The 27,261-nt window shown below is 42.3% G+C and overlaps 2 protein-coding genes across 5 annotated transcripts; one reads left to right on the forward strand and one right to left on the reverse strand.

Moving 5' to 3' along the window:
• Positions 1 to 428: 428 nt before the first annotated feature.
• Positions 429 to 10,210, forward strand: LOC105059790 (BTB/POZ domain-containing protein At1g30440). Of its 4 annotated transcripts, XM_010943233.4 has the most exons (5): positions 429 to 1,553; positions 4,483 to 4,554; positions 5,508 to 5,577; positions 7,817 to 9,028; positions 9,422 to 10,210. In XM_010943233.4, the coding sequence occupies exons 3-5, from the start codon at positions 5,542 to 5,544 to the stop codon at positions 9,965 to 9,967; spliced, it is 1,794 nt and encodes a 597-aa protein (XP_010941535.1). In that variant the 5' UTR covers positions 429 to 1,553; positions 4,483 to 4,554; positions 5,508 to 5,541; the 3' UTR covers positions 9,968 to 10,210. The 4 variants fall into 4 exon arrangements, with proteins under 4 accessions (XP_010941535.1, XP_010941534.1, XP_073100253.1 ...); XM_010943232.4 differs by lacking the exon at positions 4,483 to 4,554; XM_010943235.4 differs by lacking the exons at positions 429 to 1,553; positions 4,483 to 4,554 and adding an exon at positions 4,576 to 5,323.
• A 9,362-nt stretch (positions 10,211 to 19,572) lies between these two features.
• Positions 19,573 to 27,034, reverse strand: LOC105059967 (cationic amino acid transporter 1-like). The gene is made up of 3 exons (XM_073244577.1): positions 26,430 to 27,034; positions 23,996 to 24,865; positions 19,573 to 20,394 (listed from the first exon to the last, which is right to left on the reverse strand). The coding sequence occupies exons 1-3, from the start codon at positions 26,851 to 26,853 to the stop codon at positions 19,934 to 19,936; spliced, it is 1,755 nt and encodes a 584-aa protein (XP_073100678.1). The 5' UTR covers positions 26,854 to 27,034; the 3' UTR covers positions 19,573 to 19,933.
• Positions 27,035 to 27,261: the final 227 nt, after the last annotated feature.

Below are 27,261 nucleotides of genomic sequence, written 5' to 3' on the forward strand. Positions count from 1 at the left end.
TTGCATGCGATCAAGTAGGATTTGAATACGATGAATTTCTTATAAACTAAATCCGATTCTGAACATTATGTGGATTTTTTTTTTTCGTGGGTTTTTTTTTGGTAGAACAATATTACGTGGATCTATCATCATGTGTCAGATTTATAGTTGTACAAGTATGCATTGGGTCCGAATAAGGTTTGAATCAAGTACAAGTTCATGGGCCTTAGCGACGAGCTTGTTCAGTTGCGAGAGACTAATGTTTGGGCGTCATTAAAGAAGAATTAAACAACGTTTGCTTTATAACGCCTCATTTATTTTATTTCTATCCTATGGAAGGTGCGTACCGAACCTTCTCCCAGGAATATAGCGGCCGGTAACCGCCGGTAACCCCACAATTCTGTCCTCGTCTCCGGTATATTTTAATTATTCAGGGTAGGGCTCTTTAACTTCTCCCTTTGTCCTTTCTTGCCAGAGAGGTTTCTGTGGCACGGTCTCCTCTCCTTTCACCTCGTCAAAGCCTGCCATCCAATAAGACACTGTCAAGGAAAGTACTGGAGAATGAGACAGAACGGAAACTGCCATTCGGAGGGCCTCCCCCCTTCTATTCTTCGATTCCGGCTTCGTTTCTTGGGTTGGAGAGAGATTTCTGTGGGTTTTTTCTTTTTTTAAAGGTCTATGTAGGGTAACCGGCCCAAAGGTTTGCATTTGATCAGATATTTTGTTCGTGGGACCTTTGTGTTGTTGGATTGTGGGGCAAAGCCAGCATCTTGGCTGGAGAGCTTTGTCCGGAGAGTCCTCGGTTCTATTTCTTCTTTTTCTACTTCATTTCTTGGGTGGGAGAGAAATAGCGGGTGGGATTTTAATTGCTCCGAGGAGATAGTGGCTTCAAGCCAGGAACTTGATCGGAGTTTTTGTTCCTGGTACCTTTGTTGTTTAAGATTTTGTGGCAAACGTAGCATCTTGGCTGCAAGGCGTTTACTGGGTAATCGTCTCCTTTTTGGGTGATTGTATTGAGGTGTTGGGGAACTCTCTTTGGGGATTTATTGGTGGTTTCTGATATTCGGGAGCTGTCGTAGATTTAGGGTTTAGTGAGGTTCTTGGTGGAATTTTCTCTGGATATGTGTCTCTGCGGTGGCTTCTAGATGTGTAACGTTGTGTGGCTTTTTCAGGTTATTTGGCTGATTTTTCAGCTGGCTTTTGACATTTAGTGGTGTTGGGGGGATGAAGTTTCAGGATTTATCATGAATTTTGGAAGATTAAGGAATTACGCTGTAGGATGCTGTTTGTTTTTGATGTTGTGCGTCTCGCCTTGGTGATTTTGAGGGAGTCTTTCCTCTAAATATGGCAACCTCTTTTTTGATCAAAATATAGCAAGCTCTTTAAGTTGATAAGGGATTGTGTTGTTTTGACTTCAAATTTTATTGGAATCCCTCTAAAGTTGAAGGCTTTATGAGAATTTAGAGGTCACTCAGCTGTCCTCTGAGTTACATTTTCCTTTTGGGACTGTTCAAGATGGCCTGTGTGAAGCTGGGAGCAAAAACCGATGCATTCAGACGGCAAGGGCAGGCCTGGTACGCTGAGTTCTCTAGCTCATCTGGCAGTTTATTTTGGTTGTGTTGTTTTCATGAAAATTTGTTGATTTATATTTGGAAGTGGCCTTTGACCAAGTCCATTGCCTTTCTACAACTAACTCGGTTCTGCATACATCCAGACAGGATGTTCTACTCTATTGGTCAGTCAAGGTCTAAAATATTATCAGACACCTTCAGTTAGAGTTTTGAAGGAATCTATTTGTAGTAGTATGAGAACAAAAAGAAAAAAATATAATATGCATTTGTGTTATGAGGGATCAGTGAGCCTCCTGATCTTTATATTTTCAGCATTTTGTTAATATTGTGATTTTGTATTGAATAGTAAACTCTCGGACCATATTAAAGTATTAAAAGCAAGGTTTGCCATCTCCAGACTCAGTATCGGTACTGTCCTATTACAATATCCATATGTAGTTTGGTATGGTATGAGACAGTGCAGCGAGTGTCGTATAATTCGGGACACTGTAATGGTATGATATGGTACACTCCATATCAGGTGATATGGGGCAGTACGGCAGACCATGACTGAAAGTAGTTTTGTCTGTGAATTTGGCGCATTATTCTGTAAAATTTAAAAGAAGCATCACTGGTATATCTTACTACCATTTGATATGACATATGTGTATAAATTTTTCTAGCTGAACCAACTTCTGCCATTGTTAGGGAATCAAAATCCCTATGGAATTTGTAGATTTCACAGGTTTGTTTTGCTTGACTTTATGATGTGAAAATGCTTATGCTGGAAGTAAGTTTCGAGTGGATGATATTATGAGGTTGTTGATTGACATGATTCTTTTTCTTTCAAAAGTAATTTTAGACCATCATACTTTACATTACTTGATGAAGTCTTATAAATCTTACAAGAACAGCCATCCTTCAGAAAAACAGGCATTATTTGATAAAAAATTGCTTGAATTAAGGGATGATGGCCATAAATTCAATAAATACATCTGCAACCCCTTACGAGCCTTGTGCATTCTTGGTGTGTCTACTGCTGCTTTATCGAAGAATCCTATGGTGAAAAACTGTTCTGATATAGGGCGAGTATAGTGGTCTGGGTTGGATACTAGGGTAAGGAACTTGAGTTTGCACTCAAGAGTTAGAAATTGAAGCTTGAAGATTTTTTCTTGTCAAGTTGCCAGCTTTATTCTTCAGGAAGGTTGAATGAGTCTCTGGAGGTGAGATGGAATGTTACGTCAGCCCTAAAATATTTTCACCTGTTTCTTGTTAAAGGACTTTATGTTCTAATTGATATTTTTATAGAAACATGACTGATTGATTGAGATGGCCCTCACCTTAGAGAACCTTTTGAGAAATGAAAAAAAGATTAGTCATCCAAGCTCTGTCAAAGAGAAGGTGAATGCATTTGGGATTTGTTTCCTTTTGTTTCTTTAAAGGTATTTTATGCTGCTTTTGGACGTTATTCAGTTTCTCCTTCCTCTCCTTAAGGTTTGGGAGAAAAATCAGAGAAGCGGGATCCAAATCTATGTCAACTTAGCAGGGTATGTTATGTGGTCAAAGATTTCTATGGAATGCATGTGTTTCTTTGTATAGCATTTTGAGGGGGTATTGATCGTTTGGGCATACAGTTTTCTTTACCATATACAGTTTCTATTGTTGGATTATTTGGTTTTTGGCGCACTATTTTTGTTCCACTTTTTTCTGAGGCAAGAATGCTTTTTTCTCTTCCTTCCTCTGAATTGCATATAAACTCTATATCCTCTAGAAAGAAACTCTATCTAGCCAACTATTAACTTTAGTGTGGTATATAATACCAATTTCTGTAACCCTGTCAGTCTTTCCATATAAATATACCTATACAAAAATTCCAAAATCTGCCACATGTCTAATCATGGATTCCTAGAATTAACATATTGTTGTGGAAGCTACTGCTTCACAATGCCATGTTTTGGACATCCTGAAAGCCTCCTATTATTTTACTTTATGATGTGTTCCCAGCTCATGAAACTCCAATGAGCTGGTATGAGAAACTTTATTGATGAGGCTCTAGAGACAATTTGGCTATGATATTAAACTACAATTACCTTGTAAAGAGAACTTTATCAGAACTATTACAACCAGCTTTAATAATTCTTCTTGTTGGACATCTTGGGCAACAAGGTTCGTTTTGCACTTACCTTCTCATTGCTTTTTTCACATCTCATACTTGCCAATGGTTTACCATAATTCTTGCATGTCATCACAGTTCGTTAGGTGGATTAGAATTGTCTTTGTCCAAACTTACACAAGACCTTGAGAATGCAACTTTACCATCTACTTTTGGGCTGACAAGGAAATCATGGTATCAATTTTTTTTTGCTAACTTGATCCATAATGTGGGAAATAGTTATTAGTCTAGCTGCATGTTTTCTTTCCACTCAATTACCATTACAGAGAAGAGACAAAAGAAATCTCACTGTTGCAGGTTGTGCTTAGCATGGTAAATATATCATCAAAGCCATCATCTCAATTCTAAGTTGCGAACTTGTATAGAGACAATTGAGCTTTATACATCTTGTCGGCCTAAATCTAAATAGGATCTAATGTCATTAGACTGTGTTACCATCATCTAGGTCTTTATGAGATTTAGAAAAAGATTTGAAGGCAGTATGTATTTAGAAAAAGGTTAGTCACAGACAGGGTATGTTTCTGAAATCAAGGCCTAGATAAACACACACTGTGGCCTGAGTTTCAATAGTTGATTGATCACTTATTTGTCTTTGTTCTTTATCAGAAAGAGTTTGACCAAGAATGCTGCAACCTTCTGTTTGCTATTTGCGCTGAAACCCAAAAGAGTGAGGGGAATTTATGCTGCAGAAATCTGTCAAATTAGGGTCACCTTTTTAGAATCTAGGCAAAACTCCCAATCTTGCATTGCATGGGAACTGATTTTCTGATTTTGTTATAGAGACTGTGTTGCCAATGGACGATGGTGGCCCGGGCCTGAAATTTGGTGCCAAACCAGGGAGAGCTGACACAGGTTGAGAACTCTTAGTGAAAGTTCTTGAACTTTAATGGGTCATAACTTGATCTGTAAAGCCATCATACTTTGGATGACATATAACTAGTTGGTTAAGGATAAATTACACAGTCATTGTTGTGACAAAGTTCACTAAATATGCTAGAACTTAATACCTCACTTCTCAAGAGAAAATATGCCCGATATGATGATTGTGATATAAATTTTCTGGAAAATAGAATTTGGATGGCATACTAAATGTGCTACTTTATGCACATGCATAGGTGCCATTTGGCATCAGTTTCATTTTTTCTATTTTTGGAAGCAGAAAATAAAAAATCTATTTCTGCTTTTTTTTTTCTATTTTTCTAAAATCTAAGCATGTTTCATATAGTTTATTATTTTAAAAAACAAATATGGCGATGGTGGTAGTAACAGTGAAGGCTATGAAGGTGGTGATGGTGTTGGTTGCAGGGTTGGCGGTGGTATGGTAGAGGGTCATGATGATGTATCAGTGGTATAGTGGGGGTGATTGTGATGGTGTTGTGGTGTTAGTAGTAGTGGCAATGATGGTGGTGGTGGGAGATCAATGATGTGGTACAGGCAACAATGATGGTAGTGGTGGTATGGTGGATGTGGCGATGGTTGTGGTGATAGTGGAGGCACTGACAACGTGACGGAGGAGACAATGATGTTAGCAGTGGTGTGGTAGTGCTGGCGGCAGCAACAATAGTAGCAATGGTAATTGTGGAAGTGGCAATAGTGGTGGTGGAGATGATATTGCTAGATGGTAAAAAAATGAGTTTATTTATTTATTTTTTAAATATTGAAAGTAAGAATTTCTTACTTTCTTTTTTCTAGAAACAATGAAAATGACTTTTAAACTGGAAAATTAAAAAAAAAAAAAATTGATGCCAAATAGGTCCATAATCTGCTATTGTTTCTGATGTTTCTTTTTTGGTTTCATTTTGAAGGTTTTGCACAACCGGTCTTCCGAGTGATGTTACTATGGAAGTTGGAGAGATCTCTTTCCATCTTCATAAGGTAAAAGTTTTCACTGTGAGATTGAACTTGTTTGTGCTTATAGTCGTATCATCTTTTAACGAATATCAATGTTAATCATTTTAGTGTTATCTGTGCTTATTGTTGAGGTTGTTAGTCTTTAACTATGCCCCAAATAGCATCGCACTGAAACATGCATACTCTTTTTAAACCTTCTTATTTTCTCAATAAATATTCATCAAGTCTCATAGAAAGCAAAGTGATAACTTGATTGATCAATACTATGTTAACGCCATTTTCTAATTCTTGCGTATGCTTAAAGGTGAAATGATATTGATAATAATACTGGGTAAAGAAAGTTTGTTTCTCAATAGGTAAGATGTATCTTAAATGTATTTACAAAAGTTCTCTTTTGTAACCACTAATAAAATTTATGAAATATAAATTTATATGCACGTTACTAGTAGTTTTTATTTTCTATTGAGAAAAATATAATTTCCTTAATGAGAATTTAGTCTTGTGAAAGCAATTAATTCTTACAAGAAACATGTGTACTGTCTTTAGATATCGGTTTGCTTATCAAAGTATCAGGGACAAATACTTTTAAATTTGCAGACATTAGATCAAGAACTCTAACGGACCAAATAGACCCAAACAAGTTGTGCTCGTCCGACATAATATACCATCTCCCACTTCATTTTTCTTCATCCTATTGTTCTCCATACTGAATCCATCAAGATACCATCCTCCTTCACCATCCTTGTATTTGTTGTGTTTGGTCAACTCATCATATTGATCCCCATCTAAATTCTCAATTGTAACCCCCCTAGCAAAAAAAAAAGGAGAAAAAATAAAAGAAAAGAAAATATGTACTTACGTGCGCATGAACATACATACATTAATTGATTAATTCTTGATCCTCCACTAAATGTTTGACTACATCCCCACACAATACATACATATATCATACTTGAAACAAAAGTTAACTACATGGCACTCCAAAGAAAAGTGCCGAGAGTTGATACTTTCTGTTGATGTACGTAGGACATTTCAAAATGGAGTTTTTGCCATGTTGTGTCATTTCCGTGGTTCCAAAAGTATTGACACTTCTAGAAACACAAGACATGGGGTGCCTATACCCACCCCCGCCAAACACCCACGCACCAAAACCATTAGCCGTGTCCCATACATCAGTGGTGTGTATCCCACTAAGCACCTTCACCGCTATAACCGTACCACCTTGGTGGTCTCTGCACTATCTACCTCCACCAATCCTGCCATCTTCACTGCCCTTATTTTCACTACCAATGTCCTCCAATGTAATCTCCTCAACTACCACCACTATCCATGGAACCACATCACTTTTGTACTCTTTGCATCATCTCTTGCCTCCATCCATCCTCCCATCACCATAGCACTATCCTCACTATCCATGTTTCTTAATCCCTCAATCACCAGAACTGACCTCTCCGTCCCATCCACATCCTCCTACAAAATCATAGCTTCAAATTTGCCATCATCATCATGGATGTTAATCGATCGGGTCAATGATGTTGATGGGCTTGGTATGGAAGTCATCACCCTAACTGATGGTGAGCTTGATGTATCCTCATTCTTAGAGATGGTGAAACCTGATAGTCTTCCTCTGGCCAAGTTCTGATAACCCCTATTCTTGGATGTTGTGATGATTGAAAAAAATTCTTTCTGCTGACTTGTAGGGTGATGGATGTGAAACCATTGCTTCACTAACACTACGCTGTTGAAGGAGAGGAATAGAAAGTTGACTGGCCCTTGGTGGCGGTGTTGGAATTGGAGGAGAATGGTTTCAGTGCAAAAATGGTGGCTTTGTTATGGGGCCATGGATATTGTTCCCCTTTTTATTTGGTTAAACTTTTCCTGGAAATAACTGCAAGTTATTTGAAAATGCATATTAGGTTAAATTAGTTAAAATGTTCCAGCCTGTTTTCGTGATTTTAACATGGGAGGTATTTGTCATGACATGACTATTTTTTCCTTGCTTAAATTGTTTACTTGGTTAGTTGCTATGTTTTGTTGGAATATAATTGCAGCTATAGGAACTTGTCTCCTGATTCAGGAATATTAACTTTTGTGAGAGACTGAACCTTCATCTGCTTAACATTTGACATGTGGAGAATTATTTATTGCTTCCCATTCACCCTGATCATCAGTTGTACCCTCTGATTTTCAATTTTTCTATGTCTTTACCCTGCTTGTTGATTACACCATTCTGGTTTCTGATTCATCTGTGTCTTTGTTGCAGTTTCCTCTGTTATCCAAGAGTGGCCTTTTGGAAAAATTAATCGGTGAGAAATCTGATGAGGAAGATGGATGTATCATAAAGCTACCAGATGTTCCTGGTGGAGCAAAAGCATTTGAACTTGTTGCTAAGTTCTGCTATGGTGTGAAGTTGGAACTGACTGCATCAAATGTTGTCTATGTGCGTTGTGCTGCTGAGCACCTTCAGATGACCGAAGAAATTGCTGAGGGCAACTTGATTGCTCAAACTGAAACCTTCCTTAACCAAGTAGTCCTACGTAGCTGGAAAGACTCAATCAAGGCACTCCAGACTTGTGATGATGTTCTCCCTCATGCTGAAGATCTGCACATTGTGAAGAGATGCATTGATTGCTTAGCTATAAAAGCATGTACTGACCCAAATTTGCTTGGCTGGCCGATGAGGGAGCATGGTCCTATGCAAAGTCCTGGAGGAAGTGTACTGTGGAATGGAATAAGCACAGGAGCCAGGCTGAGAAATAGCAGTACGGATTGGTGGTATGAGGATGTATCATCCTTAAGTCTTCCAATGTATAGGAGGTTGATTTCAGTCATGGAATCTCGAGGGATCAGAGAGGAGATTGTTGCAGGCTCGCTTACTTTCTATGCAAAAATGCGTTTGCCAGGGCTTAATAGGCGTCAGAGTATCAGCACAACTGGAATTCATAGAGAACCCAAAGCTGCACCATCTGAAGAGGAACAGAAGCATCTTATTGAAGAGCTTGATAGGCTGTTGCCTTTGCAGAAGGGTGTGACATCAACTAAGCTTTTGTTTGGTCTTCTTCGCACGGCAATGATCCTGCAAGCCAGCCCATATTGCTTGTCGAACTTGGAGAGAAGGATAGGAATGCAACTAGACCAGGCTAGTTTGGAAGATCTGTTGATACCTAGCTTCTCTGGCTCCATGGAAACACTCTACAACGTGGATTGCATCCACAGAATTCTTGAACACTTCTTAGCTATGGATCAGATGACTGGTGGGGTATCCCCTGGTTTAGCTGATGATGAGCAGCTGTTGGGATCCCCATCTTTGACACCAATTACTGTGGTCGCCAAGCTGATTGATGGGTATCTGGCAGAGGTTGCACCAGATGTTAACCTGAAGCTACGCAAGTTTCAATCATTGGCAGCTGCTCTACCAGAATTTGCCCGACCCTTGGATGATGGACTGTATCGTGCCATTGACATATACTTGAAGGTAATTGTTTGAATCATATATTATTGACAACATTTCTTCTAGCAGAAGGCCCATAGACAGCCATAAAGTATCCCCCAAGAACTCTTAAAAGATCAGCTTGAAGTCCATTATTAGTTTGCTTTCAGTTATACAGACCAAGTACCTGCTTTCCTTGTTTATCTAATTAATCAATAACTTGGCTAGCCTTTTGAAACTTGTGTTGAAAGCAGTACTGAACAAAACCCCTGTTCAGCCCTCTGGGATTACTTATGACAGTTTGCTTCCACCAGGGTGTTTGACAAGAGATATTTTTCTGATACAAGTCATTGTTGAATGCTGACTGCATGTTCCTTCATGCACGCATATTAATACAAGCTCATTGGATGTTTCTGAAGTCTATCTTTTGGTATACAGGCACACCCATGGCTTACAGAGTCTGAAAGGGAAGAGCTATGTCGGCTGATGGACTGCCAAAAGCTCTCCCTAGAGGCTTGCACTCATGCAGCCCAGAATGAGAGGCTCCCACTTCGAGTTGTGGTCCAGGTTCTCTTCTTTGAGCAGCTTCAGCTGAGGACTTCTATTGCTGGATGCCTCCTTGTGTCTGACAACCTTGATGGTTCAAGGCCGCTGGGGAGTGGCCTTCCACTTTCAGGTGAGGGTGGTGGGTGGGCATCAGCTGTTAGGGAGAACCAAGTCTTGAAGGTGGGCATGGACAGTATGAGGATGAGAGTGTCTGAACTTGAAAAGGAGTGCTCAAGCATGAGGGAGGAGATTGAGAAGCTGGCCCTGGGAAGGAAAGGTTGGAGCCCCATCCAAAGGAAGTTTGGGTTCAATATGAAATCCCAGATGTGTAGTGCCCAAGAAGGTTCAGTGAGCGATGAGAAAAATGCAGTTGAGAAGGTTGAGAAATTGCAACCAAAGGCTATGAAGCACAAGAAGCAATTATCTTTAAATGAGTGAGCCTCCTCTGTTAGTGTCACATGGTTGTGGATTTAGTTTTCTGGATTTTTTTTGGTTTTGTTGATAATTTATATGGATATGTTTCCTTTCCTATTCTTCTTTCTGAAGGCCCGTGACTTTTGTTCAGTTAGAAGTAGGAGCAGTTGCAAACAAGAAAAATGTTGTTCATGTTCCTACTCTTGGTTGTTTTAGGTGATTGTCAAATTGTTGAGGCATTTTAATTTAACCCACCGAATTAAATCCCGTATTTGCATGTAAGAATATTTGTGAGTGAGCCTTGAACAGTAAGGTTGCTCTATTGTGATTTAGATGTCATGGGGCTCGAAACAAAGAAACCCCCTTTGCATCTTACTGTCCCCACATCCTACAGTTACAGGCATCTCATGCACTTGTACATCCCTTTTAACTTGCACATAAGAATATCTAAATTTGGACTGCACGTAGGCCTATCTATATTTGATGAACTATAATGCTGTCTTGTAGGCTTGTGCATGCTAAAATTTTAGCTTGTCAAATAAATGTAGTTGGATAACAATTATGATGACTGTTATAAAATGTTCTTGTTGGTCAACCATCAAATTTTATTACTTAGTACCATCTTTCGTGAAATTTCTTTTAAAAATGATGGTATTGTTTTATATAATGATGTCACGTAAAATTTGTTTTTTATGTTTATGTTTTGAATAATGGTTGTTTAGATGTTATTTTTTCGGCAGACGCTACCCCTGTTGCTCCTCTTTTTCCTTTTCCTTTTTCTTTTATATTTTTAAGTGGGCAAGGTCAATTCACTAGACTAGTTAAAATCTGCATTAACCTTGCAGTCACAGTTATCTATTCAGGATGGTTGAACAAACCGTTGCCTAATTCACTATTTCACAAGCCAAATGCAAAGTGGAACAAAGTTAACCAATTGAAACATAATTCGGTGCAATGAAAAAAAAAAAAAAAAAAAAAGTGGATCTTGAGTTGTGTATCAATGTTAATTGATTATGTTTTAAACATGCCAAATCTCCTCTCTTCTTTCCCGGACATGCTTCTGTATCGCCTAGATTTAAACCATTTTATTGACAAACTTTTTGTAAAGCAAAAACATTTAACACTAAATTAAAATACAAATTAAAGGAATTTAAAAAAAAAAAGAAAATGGTGACAAGAGTCACTACCTTTCCACTAGGATGTGAAATGAGAGATACAAGGCCAGCGCCTTGGTCACAGAGGTAAGACTCAAAAGCAAACCAGAAAACATCCACGAGACAAAACTGCCCCAGAGTAAAACAACTCCCCTGTTTACAAACCTAACGTCCGGAACTATTTTTGGCGTGACTCTCACCATCTAGGATTGTATGAGTTTTCTTTTCAGAAGTTGCAAGGAAGGTTCTTGTCAAGACAAATATGCTGCAAAGAAAACACGGTCTCCTCAAAATCCCCTCTTACTGGTCTTCCATTCGCCTTGACCTGATTCAACCTTACAGATTTCTGACCTTGACCTTACCAGGGCCAACTCAAGTTACTGTCTCACATGGGTGTGTATTACTGCAATTGAAACAATGCAGGTGAGTGCAAGTTAGCGTCGTCTGCAACAAAGTTGGTGCAATTTATTCTGGTTCATGCACAGGTTATTGCATATAATCTATTTTATGGGTTATTTATAAAGTAAGACTTATTATTTCTTGGTTAAGTTGACAAATTATGATGATCAGAAGCTTGAGTTAGGAGTAGCTAATAAATGGATGCGTGTCTAACTGAACCCATATGCAGGGATGGAGATTGAGAAGACTCCCAAACTAACATGATGTTGTTACACAAATAAAATAGAAGAGATACATGATTTGGAAGAGGTTTCTCGATTTTGGATCTTCTCTTCTGTCTGAGATGGAAACTCTATTTAATTTTTTAAGAAAAGATTAGTCAAGGCCTAATCACTCTCACTGAGAAATGAAAGATAAAGCCATAAAGGCTTCTCAAAGAGAATCTTTGATAGAATGGGAGGGGAGGGAAGGAGAAGATACCTTATCCTTGTAGAAGAAACACAATTTTTGGAGAGTAGGCATCTGAATGGTTAATACTTGCATTTCTTGGATTCTCCAATTCATTTAGTCGACATGCTGTGGGGTGAGGAAAACTGTCATAAGAAAGAATGATGAATGACAAAATCACATACAATCTCCCCTCTCAATCTCACAACCAAACCCAGAAATTATAAAGAATTAAAATACTACTGTATATACGTAAGATTTTTTTTTTTTGTTTTGGTAAGAATAAATACGTTATTGTAGTGTCAGCAAAGGATTGTACAAAAGGCAGGACCACAGATCCTCAAACAGAGAATAAGAACCAGAAGAACACAGACCGCAAGATAATGACAGGAAGCCAAAACTATGAACAATTGGGCCAAAAAAAATGCAGTCAACTCTTTCCCTGCTAAAACCCAACAAAAATATGTACAACAGTATAAACAAAGAGTACAAAGCAAGTACCTTAAAACATAACAAACACATTATACAAATGTGCCAACAAAAGACTGTGTAAGCTGTAGAGAACCAATCCAGACTTTGAGAAGCAGTAATCTGAGAACACCAGGCATATAACATGAAGTAATATGTAACAACCAATATAACCATGGACCAAGAAAAAAGCTGTAAGCTATGAAGAGAAGTTCCAAGATTTGAAATGCTCTATGAGCAGACGGTGAACCATATTTGTAGAAGTGAGAAGCAGAAATGTAGAGTTTTGTGAAGATGAATGGGCCAATCATTTGTGAGATCCCGCCAGCAGACAGAAAATGATCTTCACACCATGGTACTACCTCAGAGAAGATTAGCATGAGCAGAGGAGTGGAATATATGTAGTGCAACCACATATAAGTAACACTAACAACAGCTAACAAATCCTATAACCAGTCCACAAAGAAAATCATAGCTGGATTCATAGGAAACATCCAATTAAGCTGCAACCTGCCATACATCAACGCATATAAGTACAAGCAGCATGCTTGTTGAGTTTTACGGTAAATATTTTTTGCAAAATAATGGGAAAAATAAATCAAATAAACCACTAATAAATACAGCTTTTTTGGTGGTTCGGCATAAACTTGCCTTTGTCCATGAAGCATGCATCTTCTTCACCATTAGAAAAATTGAGAAAAATATAGGAAATATTCTTGTTTAGATTTAATCCCAAACCCTACTCTTGCAGACCCCTCTCAACTCTCTCTTTCTCTCTCTCTCTCTCTCTCTCACAACCTGCAAAGAAGTAATAAATGATGGCTTACAATCTGTTTTAATGCAAATAGAATAAAACCTTTAATAAACTTAGGCTATCCTAAAATCATTAGATTAAAACCCAATCCGATGATTGTAGTAAAAGATACAAAAAATAACAATCTCCACCTAGGCTTTTGTTACACCCTAAAGATCAAATCAAACTGTAAATTGCACTATAATCGTAATCCTACATCTAAATCCTAGATGCCCATCTCCATGCTCTAGGATGCTTCATCAACCTCAATAATGTGAAAGATTGATCAAATCCAAGCAATGCTTGAACTTGTTTGAAGTTATTAGCTTTGTCAACATATCGGTTGCATTATTAGTTATAGGATTTTTCACCAAATTTACCTTATCTTGCTCGACCTGCTCCCATGAAATTTTATATCAATATACTTGGTTCTAGTATGGTAACTTGAAATTTAGCCAAGGGTACGGTACTTTGGCTGCCTCAATACAACTTTAAATGTTTTTGTTTCAAACTTAGTTCATTGACTAAACATGTCAACTACAAAGCCTTTTTAATATCATCGACTATAGTCATATACTCCACTTTGATTGTGATAAAGCATGAGTTGATTGAAGCATATCTTTCAAGCTAACAGGTCTACCAAAAAGAGCAAATACATAACATACAGTATACCTTCCTTTGTCCAAGTCACTTGCATAAGCTGAGTCAATAAATCCGGCAACTTGTCTAACACCATCTTGCTTTTGAAACAAGATACCAAAATCCACATTACCTTTTAAGTATCTAAATATCCTTTTAACTACATTCTAATGTTTCTTTCCTGGATTACCCATGTACTTACTATATTAACTACATATGAGATGCCTGGCCTTCGACGAACCATGGCATATGTTAAGCTTCCCATTGCACTAGCATATAATACTCAAAAAATATCCTCCACTTCATTATCTGTGGATAGACAGTCTAGCAGATAAATTGAAGTGATTTGTTTATCCATATTAAACCTCTCTAGCATCACCCATAGTCAAAGCCGGGGTAGGCAATGGAGCTGCCACCTTCTGCTGCTTCTTCTTCAAGGAGGAAGCCCTCTCATTAGAGAAGCCTGACCTCTTCTTTAGAGCAGATCGAGGAGGAAGCTCATTACTGCAATACTGAGCATAAGAAGTCAATACCCTTTCAAGATTCAAAAATAAAAATAAAAAAAAATACAAGTTAGAGAGATCGGCCATACCAAAAGGACATGCCAATCTCATATTGACATCGTAAAGAGTCCGCTCAGTCATGAACTTCTTCAAGGACCGCACCTTGACATCTCACACCAAGTGATAGTCTTCCTTATCCTCGAAAAATGGCTCGACTCTTTTATTAGGGTAAACTCGAGGATGACTCTAGATAGAACTAAAGCCCAAGGGGAGGTCAAAAGAAATAAAAAAGAAAGGACTTTTCTAGCCATATATTAAAGAAGGCAATCCTTTGACGAACCCGCAATCTCCTTGGGGAGAGAAGTACCACCAACTTTTATTGTGGGGGTGCCTCTTCAAGAAAAAGACTACTCAGAAAAAAGAGCACATCGGCTCGATCTAAAGCAAATCATATAACAAAATAAAGACAACAATCATCTGAATACCATTCAGACTTATCTGAGTCGAAACGATACAGTAGAAGTAAAAAATATTAGCAAAGAAAGGATGAAGGGGAAAAAGAAGTCCAGCTCGAAGGGACACCTCATAAATTTCGAGACACCCCTCAGGGAGATTTATAATTCGACCAGACCAATCAGGAAGTTCCAACCGAAATCAATTTTAAAAATAGAACTAAGCCCAAACCTTTTCTAGATCAGACTTAGTGAGGACATATCTTTCATGGATTTGTCCATGCTTGGGACTACCTGAGTCGCCTAATCTAGGAGATCCGAACTAAGCTGGAAAGCCCGCAACAACAGTAATCCAGAGTGCTAATATTTTTTTTTTAATTCAAAAAAAAAAAACAGCAGCCCGAAGTACCACTTTGGACCCAACTCAAGGAGGAGCCGATTAAGGATCTCAGCTGGTGCAAGGACTTTCGCCCTGAGTCTCACTACTGTCAAATGCCATGGAAGATCAAAAGAAAAGCGAAAAATAAAAGAAAAATGCAAGAAAAAGAAACTGATTGCAAAGGGAAAGAACACAGGAGAAATTGAGAGAAGGAAACTTAGAAAGTAGAAAGAAAACACAAGGAACTAAAAGAATAAGAAAAGAGAATTGACTGAGAGCCTTGTAAAGATTCAAACTCAATCACCGGTGGTAGTGGAAACAGACATCAAGAGCTTCTTCTGGTGGCAACAATCTCCTCCAATGGCAACTCGACTGAAAATAGAAGAAGGAAAAATGGAGGACCCCTATTTATGCTGCTACCAATGGTTCAAATCAAAGCAAGATGGTTCGGCATGCCGACCTAGGATTTCAACATGTGTCAATCACAGCCTCAGCATAGTAATCCATAGTAATTGCAAAAGCATGCATTGTGCCATGTGTCAAGCAGTTATAAGCCGCGACGATATCTGAGAGATCATTGGATCAAATTATTTCGATGCATCACTTTGACTCCAGCACGCTTACAACACTTCAACCAAGGAGTCACAGTAAAATTCGAAGTCTGAAATCTCTCATATTGCAATAGAAGTATGGAAGCACGGCCTCAACTTGAAGATATTTCACTTCGATGATGTCTGACATCGAAAAATGGCTCTTCTGTCTGACTACTCCCATTGCTCGAGGATAGTAAGCTACCTCAAACTTAGGAGTTGGGGGCAAGTGTAGGGGGAATAGGCCATTTTTCTGATCCAAATAGCTGAGCCACAAGATGAGGAGGTAATTCATCATTATTCACCAACTGTCCAAGCGAAAAAAGAGCATGAACATTACAAAGCCTCCAAATACCTTAACTTAAACGGAAATGCTATGATGGATGACAACCGATCTCTAGATCGGACACCAATTAACCATAGAGTCAACTAACCAGAAGGATCAACTGACTTTGATCTGGCCAAAGTCCCACTTCGATTGTATACCAAGCAGGCTATTAAAAGCCTCCTTGTAATGATGAGGACTGAATCTGCCCAGGTTAGTACAATGTCACCTCGAAGTGCTGGTTTAATCAACCGTACTCAACTAACCGTACTCAGAAAGTGATGATGACTAATTTGCTCAGTGAACAACTGAAGCCAATTGCTTATCTACAAATCTGAGGGATGTTTTCCTAATCACGTGCTCGTGGGCTTAACAGCCATACATAATCCTCGTGGATAATAAGCATAACTCTTGCCTGCACCTGACTTGCATAATGCACGTCCTATTATCTTGAATGAGCACAAATTTTTAAGAACGATTATCGAGCTCAGTGATAATGTATAGCTACTCCTCTTTATATAAAGAAAGTTAAAGGGGATCTTTAGGTAAGTAACTTTTCCATGAAATTGGGCTTAAACTCCATCATTCTCTCACTCTCCACTCTGTTACTTACTAAAAGCTTTGGCTAACTTAAACATTGAAGGGTCCCCCATCAAAAAATCTTTTACGAGTGGAGTTCTTTATAGGTATCCTTGAAAGAGTATCTCTACTTCAATGAGAGCGGTCGGTGACAGCCTCTATCTTAGTAGGAGACTGAGTCTAGTCACAAATCGAAGACTTTAGGCAACATGATGTATCACCCTGACTATTATGGATTATATAACTTTTTTTTTCATGGCGCCATATGATCGGAGGAACTTTCCATGTGCCCCGTGTTCTATGTTACTTTAGCAAATCAAGTCTTGGATCATTTAAAGTGCCAAGCAGCCATTAATACACAATCCATCTCGGACATGGATAGCTCTCAAATATCTCGAAAACTTGTCCAAACGCTTTTCATTGTGACACACGGTGCGTCGCAAAGATGATCAAAAAGAGCCGATCATTTTTTAGATGAATGACGTGGTGGCTATCCATGATGGTACCATACTCTACAGTAAAAATGCCATATTTTATGGATCTCATTCATAGCAAATCTCCTGGGCCGGGGAAGTGCTAGTTTCTTTTTGATTTTATTCAAGTGAATCAAACATCAGTAGTCCCGTTGCTACGGTTCATCCACCATTTTATACATCATGTGGATTCCCGCGCAGAAGTAATAGCATGTATTATTCGGTGGGCATGGTCATCCATTTGATGTCGTGCATTTCAAGCCTAGCCACCATATGATTCGTATCTGCCGCCAGCTTTAAGCCTAAAGCAACAGCATCGCATCCGGGCATTGCTTTTCTTGGGATGTGATGCCATGTTTTGTTCCACCGTACCGACAGAAGGTATGGCTCTCCAAGTGCACAGTGGATGATGGTTATGGTGGCCTAAAGGAAATTCCTGTGCATGCGTCTGAAACTTGGGGAATAGCATTGCCCCAGAACTCAAAAGCTTATGCCCAGCATATGCTCAATAAATAAAGAATCTGTTGTGGGAGATATATAGTAATATCACAAGCAAGCAAAGTCATGGGTAGCATATGCTTCGTGAAAGCTGAACAACTCAGGCACCCCTTCTGGTCCATTTTAGCAGCTATTTAGGTGCCTAACTCTCTGTACTTCACCAAGGTGGTAACTGTTGATGTGTTTTCTTAGAATACTTAGACAAAATGTGATCACTTACGATTAAGAGAAAAGACGGCAGGATGTCTTCGAACCTTTTTTTTTTTTTTTTTCGGTAGATAGGATATCTTCTAACTGATACTAATCTTACAATTATGTTTGAGACTCCAGATGAAAACGAAATTGCGTAACGTTATCTTTTGGAACAGACTTTTTTTTTTTTTTTCCTTTTGACTTACCAATTTAATCGAGTTATGGAAGACTAGATAAGTCTCAACCAAACTTTGACCTTTTTTTAAAAGAATTTTTTTCGTATACCCTTCTAAATATCTAAATTTGTATAAGCATCTGGCAAAAATCATTATTTGCATGTATGTCCTGATAAATTTTCTTTTTCCATGTCTATTTATTGAGACTATTTCAATCATTTCAATTTTAAACCGTTTATTTGTTAACAACATTAGATGATATATATGGTTACATATTAAAAAAAAAAGAAAAAAATATACAAGCAAAATAAATATTTTATAAAGATATATGTGCAAATAGCAATCTTACAAGAGTATTCGTGTAATTCACATATTTAAGAGGATATAATATACACTCAAAAAACTTATAATATAATAGCTAGAGCCAGGGCTATAGCTAGTGGATTAGGCTTCTACTTTAGATTTTTGACACCATCAAATATTGTTAATCTTTTCTGCTTTTGAAGATATGGATCCAATATAAATCTGTGCAATTAATATCAACAAAACTGTAAACCACATCTCCATAACAGAGTGTAACCTTTTAGACTCAAGACAAGCTGCTTTGGTCAGACCTTTCTCTCTAATTGTTAGAATTTTATTTTCCAGATAACTCCTTACTCTTCTTTTCCATTGGGGGTAGTTATATTTTTGAAATTTAATCATTCATCGGTTTCTTTAGCCAGAAAACACTTTGTTTGTACTCTTCTTATCCATTGAGAGACAGTTTGTAACTTTGACCGTTTTGTTCTGTTAATCAAGAGACACTTCATTTCACTCCTATACACTTTGCACTCTAGTAGATTCAGGAAACTTTTTCCTTCTCTCCATTATCTAATTATTACAACATTTACTCCAATACTCTCTCCTATCTTAAATATCAACTAAGGCCACCACAACCCCATGCACAATCTCTCTTCGGCACGCTCTCCCTCTATCTTACAAATTAACAAAAGCCACTACTCCCCATGCACTCTCTCTTCCACACTACCTCATATCTTTTTTAAATGGTTCGGGTTGTATCTTTCACACGAAAGAATGATTGATTTCTTTCTCGACGTTGATTGTTGGATCATACCCTACGTAGATCTTCAGGCACTCTGAACTCCTTCATTCATCCATCTACCTAGATTTTGAAGTGATCATTGTACGGTCCAACAGTAGATTCACATGAAGGTGAGTCTTTTTTTTTTTGCACCCTCAACCCTTTTCTCATAAACATAGGATCCTATATTATTGTTGTTATTATTATTAGTAGCAGCAACAGCAGCAGTTGTTGTTGTTGGGTGAGATCTAAGAAGATGACAATTGATTTAGAGAATACAAAGAGTTGCTACTGCAGAGCTCTCTGTATATTGGGGCTGAAGTTTTTTTTTTTTTTTTGGAGAAGAAAGTCTGTAATTTTTTACTACCATCAGCTAGGCAAATCTAGACATAAGAAACATTCTCTATGAGGAACTGAGCAGACTTACATCACTAAATGACTTTTGACTAAGAAAATCTGGGAACTGGACACTTGCATAGATATTTCAAATACTTTAAAAACAGACTACTTGGATTAAAGAAATGCATTATTTTTCAACAGTAGTTATGGTTTGTTAAAATTTTGTGGGAAAGTACTGGTGTGCTATGTTTTTTTGAGTGCATTCCAAGTGTCAAAGATATACGGACTTTGAATTCCAGGGATAATAGGTTTTATGAAATCCATTTGTCTGATGAAAAATGATTATTCTTAAGAAAATACTTTTAAGTGGCACATGGAGTCTAAATTTTATTATTCATATTTTGCTGCTTTTTTTAGGCTTTGGGTGAAAGTCCACCCAGAGCCCAAACAGTCATGCTGATCAGTGGCCGCCCACTAGAAACCATCGCCATCTTCCAAAATTAGGCCTGGACTGGAGATTCGCCAGAGGTGGAGGCCTTGGCGGTGTCATAAGACGCATGGAGCCCAATGAAGAAATAGTAGACAAGCAGCACCACCGTCCATACGCCAAATCTAACAAATGATGCTCGGTCGATCGACCCAAGCAAGAAAACATCGATGATGATGGATGCCGACGGCAGCCACGGCATCATCGGCACCCCCCATAGCTTTGGCGTTCTCGCCTGCGGCACTCTCAGCCATAAGTACGCCGTCGTTGAAAGCCATACCGGCACCGACACCACGTACCCCACCCACCCCTCACCGCCAGCCGCCCAATAGGCGGCGATCCCGATCGACGAGCCTAATATAAGAACAATGCAAACTATGAGCTTGTTACGGTCCGCGGTGGAGGTCTCGCCGCTGACGTAGTGGCGGCGGACGAGGAGGGCGACGGCGACGAGCATGAAGATGAAGAGAGTAGTGTTGGGTGGATGTCTGGCCAGGACACCACCTCCCAAGACCCTTTCAGTACCACGCGATGCAGCAGGAAGAAAGAAGAAACAAAACAGAAGAAAAAACAATCAAAATACGTGGATCAGCCACAAAAGGGCTCGCCTCCACGGGGCATGCAAACTTCACTATGAAAAGAAAATTTTACAAGAGGAGACCTCACCCTCAACCCTTGTACACCCAATTCTCTCTCACATGAAGTTCCCCTCACAAAAGCTCTCTCTCTCTTGGAGACCCCCCTGAACCCCTGAAGAGCCTGGCGACCGCTGTCCAGGAGCCTCCTGCTCCTTCTCTCACAGCGCCTCACGCCTCTCTCTCTCTCCTCGGTTCGTACGGCGGCGAGAAACCGGAAACCCCTCGTTCTCTGCTGTGTCTCAGGCCTTTTAAAGCCTTAAACATAGGTTAGAGGATGATTAGGAATCCTTAATCAAGCCAAATCACGTCCCAAGCCGTCCGATCAACACCGGAAGCTCTCTGGACCCTTAGATCGCGCTCCGGTCCACGGAATAGGGCCGTGGACCGCGAGAAACGAGTGAGAAACGTCCACGCGGTCCACAGGACGCGCCGTGGACCACCCGGTTCACGGTGGACCGGGGATGGGCCAGCAGGCTGCTGGGTCGCGCGTCCCGCACGGGCCTGGGCCTGGGTCGCGCGTCCCGCGCGGGCCTGGGCCTGGGACGCGCGTCCCGCGCGGGCCTGGGTCCTGCGTCCCGCCCGGGCCTGGGTCCCGCGTCCCACGCGGGCCAGCGGGCCTGGGACGCGCGTCCCGCGCGCCGCCGCCTGCGGCCGCGCCGCTGCCGCCCGCCGCCGGTCGCCGGCGGTCCTCCGCCGCCTCGGTTTTCGTGCTATCTTCGAAAGCTCGTATCTTCTCCATCCGAGCTCCGATTCAGGTGATCTTGGTCTCGTTGGACTCCATTTTTCGCCGCGAACCTCGCTGTGGGCTCAATGTGGGCTGAATCTTGAGGCGTCAAATCCTAACAATCTCCACCTCGACTCGATATTCAGCCTCCTCCAAACTCTGAGAGCTTCTGGATCTCCTCGCCCCCATGCCCTGGGGCAATCGCCTGCTGATCATGGATGGGCAAACATGGGAGTCGAGCCAGGCTGCTCGATCCCATCTCCGTCGTATGCTGTGCTCCTCCTGACCTGAGACCTGCTCGGGGCATCATCCTGCGGCAATAGGAATCTTACCTTGCGACGTCGCCTCTCGTCCTCCCGAGTCTCCTGTCTCGTGCCCGATCCGCCTCCTGGAGCTCCACCTCGCTCTGGGCTCCACCTGGCTCCCGATGCTCCACCTCGCATTGGGCTCCCTGCCAGGTAATAATGTCCTCTGCTCCCCTTCTTCCCCTCCAGCACAATCCTATCGCCGCGTAGCACCCTCAGGATTCCTCCACCAGCTACCGTCCTGTAGCCTCTCGAATCCAGTCTACTAAGTGAGATAAGATTCCGCCTGAAATCGGGTATGTATCGGACCTCCCCCAATCTCCTCACTGCACCGTCATGTGTCCTCTAGCTGACCGTCCCAATGCCTCTGATCGCACAGCTCGATCCATCCGGCAGATATACAGTGCTCTCACTGTTCTCCAGGAAGTCAAACTGCTCCTCTCTGCAACACACATGATAGGGGCATGCAGAATCTAATATCCACTGCTGGAAAGAAGTAGATACCTCGTCAGATATCTCTAGGACATCTCCATCTGAATCACTGCCGGCCGTCGCTACAGCAGCCACCGTCCGATTTTTCAGTTGAGGGCAATCTCTGGCTAGATGCCCCAACTCCTCACACCGGTAACACCTGATTTTGCTCAAGTCCCTCCTGGACTTAGACCGCCCTCGATGCGATCTCCTATCGCTCCGTCTACCGCCTCCTGCACCTCCAGAAGCCACCAAAGCTGAGCTATCGACACCTGAGCTCAAAGCTGGGTTCTCCCTCCTGAGAACCTCGTTCTGGAGTATCGCCGCGATGACCTCGTCCATCTTGATAGTGCTCTTCCCCACTAGAAGAGCAGTCACCAAGGACTCGTACGAAGGGGGAAGCGACGCCAGCAAAACCAGCGCCCTGGTCTTCTCCTCAACGTTCTCGCCAACGCTGAGAAGGTCGGTGAGGATCTTCTGGAAGTGGCTCAAATGCTCCTGCACGCTCTGTCCCTCAGTCATCCGCAGTTGGTAAAACTGCCTCCAGAGGAAAAGTGTGTTGGTGAGAGACTTCGCCATGTACAACTCCTCGAGCTTCGACCACAGCACCGTCGGGGAAGTCTCGCTCAGCACATGGATCACCACCTCATCCGTCAGGTACATACGGATGGTACTCACCGCCTGCATCTGTAGCCGTTTCCAATCCTGCACCTCCATGGTGGTCGGTTTCTCATCGCACAAGAGAGCTTCGATCAACCCCTGTTGGATGAGCACGTCCTTCACCCTTGCCTGCCACAAGGAGAAATTGCTCTTACCATCAAACTTGTTGATCTCCATCTTGATTGTTCCTGTTTTCTCCATCTTCAGTCTTGCTCACCACCACTGCAATCTGCGTCCTTGTACCGCCTTGCTCTGATACCACTTGTTGGGTGGATGTCTGGCCAGGACACCACCTCCCAAGACCCTTTCAGTACCACGCGATGCAGCAGGAAGAAAGAAGAAACAAAACAGAAGAAAAAACAATCAAAATACGTGGATCAGCCACAAAAGGGCTCGCCTCCACGGGGCATGCAAACTTCACTATGAAAAGAAAATTTTACAAGAGGAGACCTCACCCTCAACCCTTGTACACCCAATTCTCTCTCACATGAAGTTCCCCTCACAAAAGCTCTCTCTCTCTTGGAGACCCCCCTGAACCCCTGAAGAGCCTGGCGACCGCTGTCCAGGAGCCTCCTGCTCCTTCTCTCACAGCGCCTCACGCCTCTCTCTCTCTCCTCGGTTCGTACGGCGGCGAGAAACCGGAAACCCCTCGTTCTCTGCTGTGTCTCAGGCCTTTTAAAGCCTTAAACATAGGTTAGAGGATGATTAGGAATCCTTAATCAAGCCAAATCACGTCCCAAGCCGTCCGATCAACACCGGAAGCTCTCTGGACCCTTAGATCGCGCTCCGGTCCACGGAATAGGGCCGTGGACCGCGAGAAACGAGTGAGAAACGTCCACGCGGTCCACAGGACGCGCCGTGGACCACCCGGTTCACGGTGGACCGGGGATGGGCCAGCAGGCTGCTGGGTCGCGCGTCCCGCACGGGCCTGGGCCTGGGTCGCGCGTCCCGCGCGGGCCTGGGCCTGGGACGCGCGTCCCGCGCGGGCCTGGGTCCTGCGTCCCGCCCGGGCCTGGGTCCCGCGTCCCACGCGGGCCAGCGGGCCTGGGACGCGCGTCCCGCGCGCCGCCGCCTGCGGCCGCGCCGCTGCCGCCCGCCGCCGGTCGCCGGCGGTCCTCCGCCGCCTCGGTTTTCGTGCTATCTTCGAAAGCTCGTATCTTCTCCATCCGAGCTCCGATTCAGGTGATCTTGGTCTCGTTGGACTCCATTTTTCGCCGCGAACCTCGCTGTGGGCTCAATGTGGGCTGAATCTTGAGGCGTCAAATCCTAACAAGTAGAGATGGAGATGAGGTTGGAGAGGATGCTGAGGTTGGTGAAGAGGGCGATGACGGCGGTGGCGGCGAGCATGACGACGGTGGCGTTGATGGGGGTGCCGGTGGAGGCGTTGACGTGGGCGAGGCACGGCGGTGCCATGTGGGTGCGGGCAATGTGGGTGAGGTAGCGGGCCTGCCCGACGGCCAGGACGAGGAGGGAGGTGGTCATGCTCTTCAGCGCGCCGAAGGCGACGACGTACTTGGCCCAATTCATGCCGACGGCTTGGAATGCGACCGAGAAGGCCGCGTCGACGTCGATGCGGGAGTAGTGCTGCATGAGACAGAGGGTGAGGGCGAGGAGGCAGTAGCAGACGGTGGTGATGGTCATGGCGCCGATGAGACCGAGGGGAATGTCGCGGGCCAGGTTCTTGGTCTCCTCGGCCATGGTGGACACTGCGTCGAAGCCCACGTAGGCGAAGAAGAGGACGGCGGAGGCGGAGAAGAGGCCGCGGGCGCCGAACGGGGCGAAGTCGGAGAGGTTCTTCGGGTCCGCCTTGGTGAGGCCGGCGATGACGATGAAGACGACGATGGTGAGATGGATGATGCAGGCGACGTAGTTGAAGCGGGAGGCGGCCTTGGTGCTGAGGATGGCGGCGAGGCCGACGGTGGCCGTGACGGCGACGGCGATGGGATCGAGGCGGTTGTAGTCCGGGGAGAGGGATGGGATGTGGATGCGAAAGTCGTCCGGGTGGTGGTTGAGGAGGGTGGCGAAGTAGGAGGTCCAGGCGCGGGCGACGGCGGCGCAGCTGACGATGTACTCGAGGAGGATGTTGCCGGCGGCAATGAAAGCGATGAAGTCGCCGAGTTCTACCCGGAGGTAGGCGAAGGAGCCACCTGAATGTGGCCAAAGAATAATAATTAGCGACGTCTTATCAAAAAAAATAGTAATTAGCGAGTAAACGTCATTAGTATTTCCACTATGTCTATATTTTTCTTGGATGTGGTTGTGTGAAACCATGACATTTGGGCCAATTGTGAAGCTTTGTGAGTTGTATGACACCTCACAATATATGTACCAATTCAAGGGATGCACTACACCGGCTGAGTGTCTCTTGGGTGACATTCTTGAGTTATCAAAGCATTTTTGTATGATTTGGAGTCGAGCAATACTGTGATAACTCAGGTAACACGCTTAGCTGTGTTGCATCATTGACCTTGCTTGATAAGCAGTTGAGCGGCTTTTTGACAATAATGAGTTACTAAAGCCTTTTTGTTTGGAGTGCATGAAATCAAACCTCTCTAATCTAATCTATCCAAATTAGGACATGGATCCTTTGCGGTTTTTGCGATGTACTGCACGGTGCAATACATCACACAAAATCTATCGCACGATGGACAGCTATATACGATCATGAGCAATATATATCGTACAACTTGCATCCATACGTGGTATACACGTATACAATTTATATCTACGTATGATGCAGTACACCGTAGAGAATTCATGCTCTCCAAATTAATAGTTAGTCATGCGCCTACATTTGAAACTGAGGCAAGAGGACTATTCTCTGGAGAAACGTGGATCCTCTGCAACCCAACTTTGGCTCTAGAGAGGGTCCGCTGCCGTATAATTAAATCTCATTTACCCAGATAATTAAAATAAACTCTGTTCTGCCAAAAAGGTTAAGTATCTTACTTTATTCCTCCATATCTTTTCATAGTTAATCACCTTATCTAGTTATCCTATTCGATTATCCTTTGACCAAACAATTGTTAAAGGATCAAGTGGAAATTTACCGAACAGAGGATAAAGAGGAAATTATCTCACAGTCCCTCGGTTGACCTTCAATACTAGTGTCAAGGACAGGTTCAGCAAACGATTATATTTATTCTCAGGTCCCTTCTCTTGATGATAACATTAAATTCTCTACTTGTATACAAAACGAATCGTAACCATGCAGCAAGACAAACAAAATCATGAAGAGAACAAACACGAGTAACGATTGTTACCAAAAGATAATGGAAACATGAATTAGCACTAATTGTCAATAACAGGCAAACCAAGGGCCGATCCTTGTTTTTTGTCTGATCTTCCGAAATAATAAGGGATGCCCAATTCTTATGCACGTTTAGACATCAATTCAAAGAATATTGCCAGCTTCAAGAGCTTTTCTTCTCTAAGATTTCCTAAACCTTTTTAAAGGGCCGGCTTAGTATTACGTTGTCTTCTGCTTCTGTTTTCCATAATCAAAGACAAAAAAAAGAAAAAGAAAAAAATAACTGGCTTTTGGTTACAAATTAGTATAATTGGTTTTAAAATAGCGTAAAAAGAAAAGTAAGGAACGGAAACACTTATGTTCAACATATAGAAATCTTCAAGTGGCACTACACTAATTCGTAGAGAAACAAAAACTACAATTAATGAGGCCAAACAAGCCCAAGTTTTTCAGAAGCAAACCTGCTACCGGGATTTCCACAGCAAACTCGGTGTAACATAGAACTGACAGCATGGCAGCAACACCAGAGACAACGTAAGAGAGCACCACAGCCGGCCCTGCGGCATCATGGGCCTCTTGGCCGGTGAGGACAAAGATGCCGGCGCCGACGACACAACTGACGCCGAACCACATGAGGTCCCACCAGGAGAGGTTCCTCCTCATCTCGTGTCCACTCCTCGCCCTCACCTCGTTGAGCTCCGTCCGGTCCAGTGACCGCGCGGTGATCCGGTCCCCGAGCCGCTTTCCAGTCTCTCGCAGAGCCCGGCCATAGTTGGCCCAACTCTGAAAGGACTCCTCTGGGAGGAAGTCCTTTTTGCTGCATGAGTAGCACCCTCTTGGCTTCTTCACCACCCCTCCTATGCCACCCTCGCCTCCATTTTCCATTTCTATGAAGAAGAACTTAACTTGTTTCTGATCTTATTTTAGCCTATTCCGAAGAGGAATTACATGCAACGAAACAAATACTAGTTTGCCTGTGGAAGGAGGCACTCAGAAGGGGGAGTGGCTTTGGAAGCGAGAGAGAGGGGAGGGGTATTCATAAGCAGGTCTGGTGGGCCGACATCTCCAATATAAAGGAAGGTGTCTGTTTCTCTGAGTATTTGCATGCCTTTAGGAATGACTGCACTGACAAATATATTATCTAAGACAGCTATAATTGAATGATCGATCACAAATATTACATAAGTATGGGAGAATAAAGATGAGCCATATGACAAAAGGTCTGCTAGCATGAGAACGCATGGATTCCGTAATTAAAGATAACCACCAAGGAGTGGCCACTACTTTCGTTGT

The sequence above is a fragment of the Elaeis guineensis genome, chromosome 10 (assembly GCF_000442705.2).
Source record: "Elaeis guineensis isolate ETL-2024a chromosome 10, EG11, whole genome shotgun sequence".
NCBI lineage: Eukaryota > Viridiplantae > Streptophyta > Magnoliopsida > Arecales > Arecaceae > Elaeis > Elaeis guineensis.

Excerpts from the sequence above, each read along its gene's own strand:
- LOC105059967 (XM_073244577.1), bottom strand. The coding sequence starts at position 26,853 with ATGGAAAATGGAGGCGAGGGTGGCATAGGAGGGGTGGTGAAGAAGCCA. Across the intron at positions 24,866-26,429 it reads TGTGGAAATCCCGGTAGCAG|GTGGCTCCTTCGCCTACCTC; the intron begins GTTTGCTTCTGA and ends GGCCACATTCAG. Across the intron at positions 20,395-23,995 it reads CTCCAACCTCATCTCCATCT|CTACTCTCTTCATCTTCATG; the intron begins CTACTTGTTAGG and ends ATCCACCCAACA.
- LOC105059790 (XM_010943232.4), top strand. The coding sequence starts at position 1,495 with ATGGCCTGTGTGAAGCTGGGAGCAAAAACCGATGCATTCAGACGGCAA. Across the intron at positions 1,554-5,507 it reads AGACGGCAAGGGCAGGCCTG|GTTTTGCACAACCGGTCTTC; the intron begins GTACGCTGAGTT and ends TTCATTTTGAAG. Across the intron at positions 9,029-9,421 it reads CCATTGACATATACTTGAAG|GCACACCCATGGCTTACAGA; the intron begins GTAATTGTTTGA and ends TTTGGTATACAG.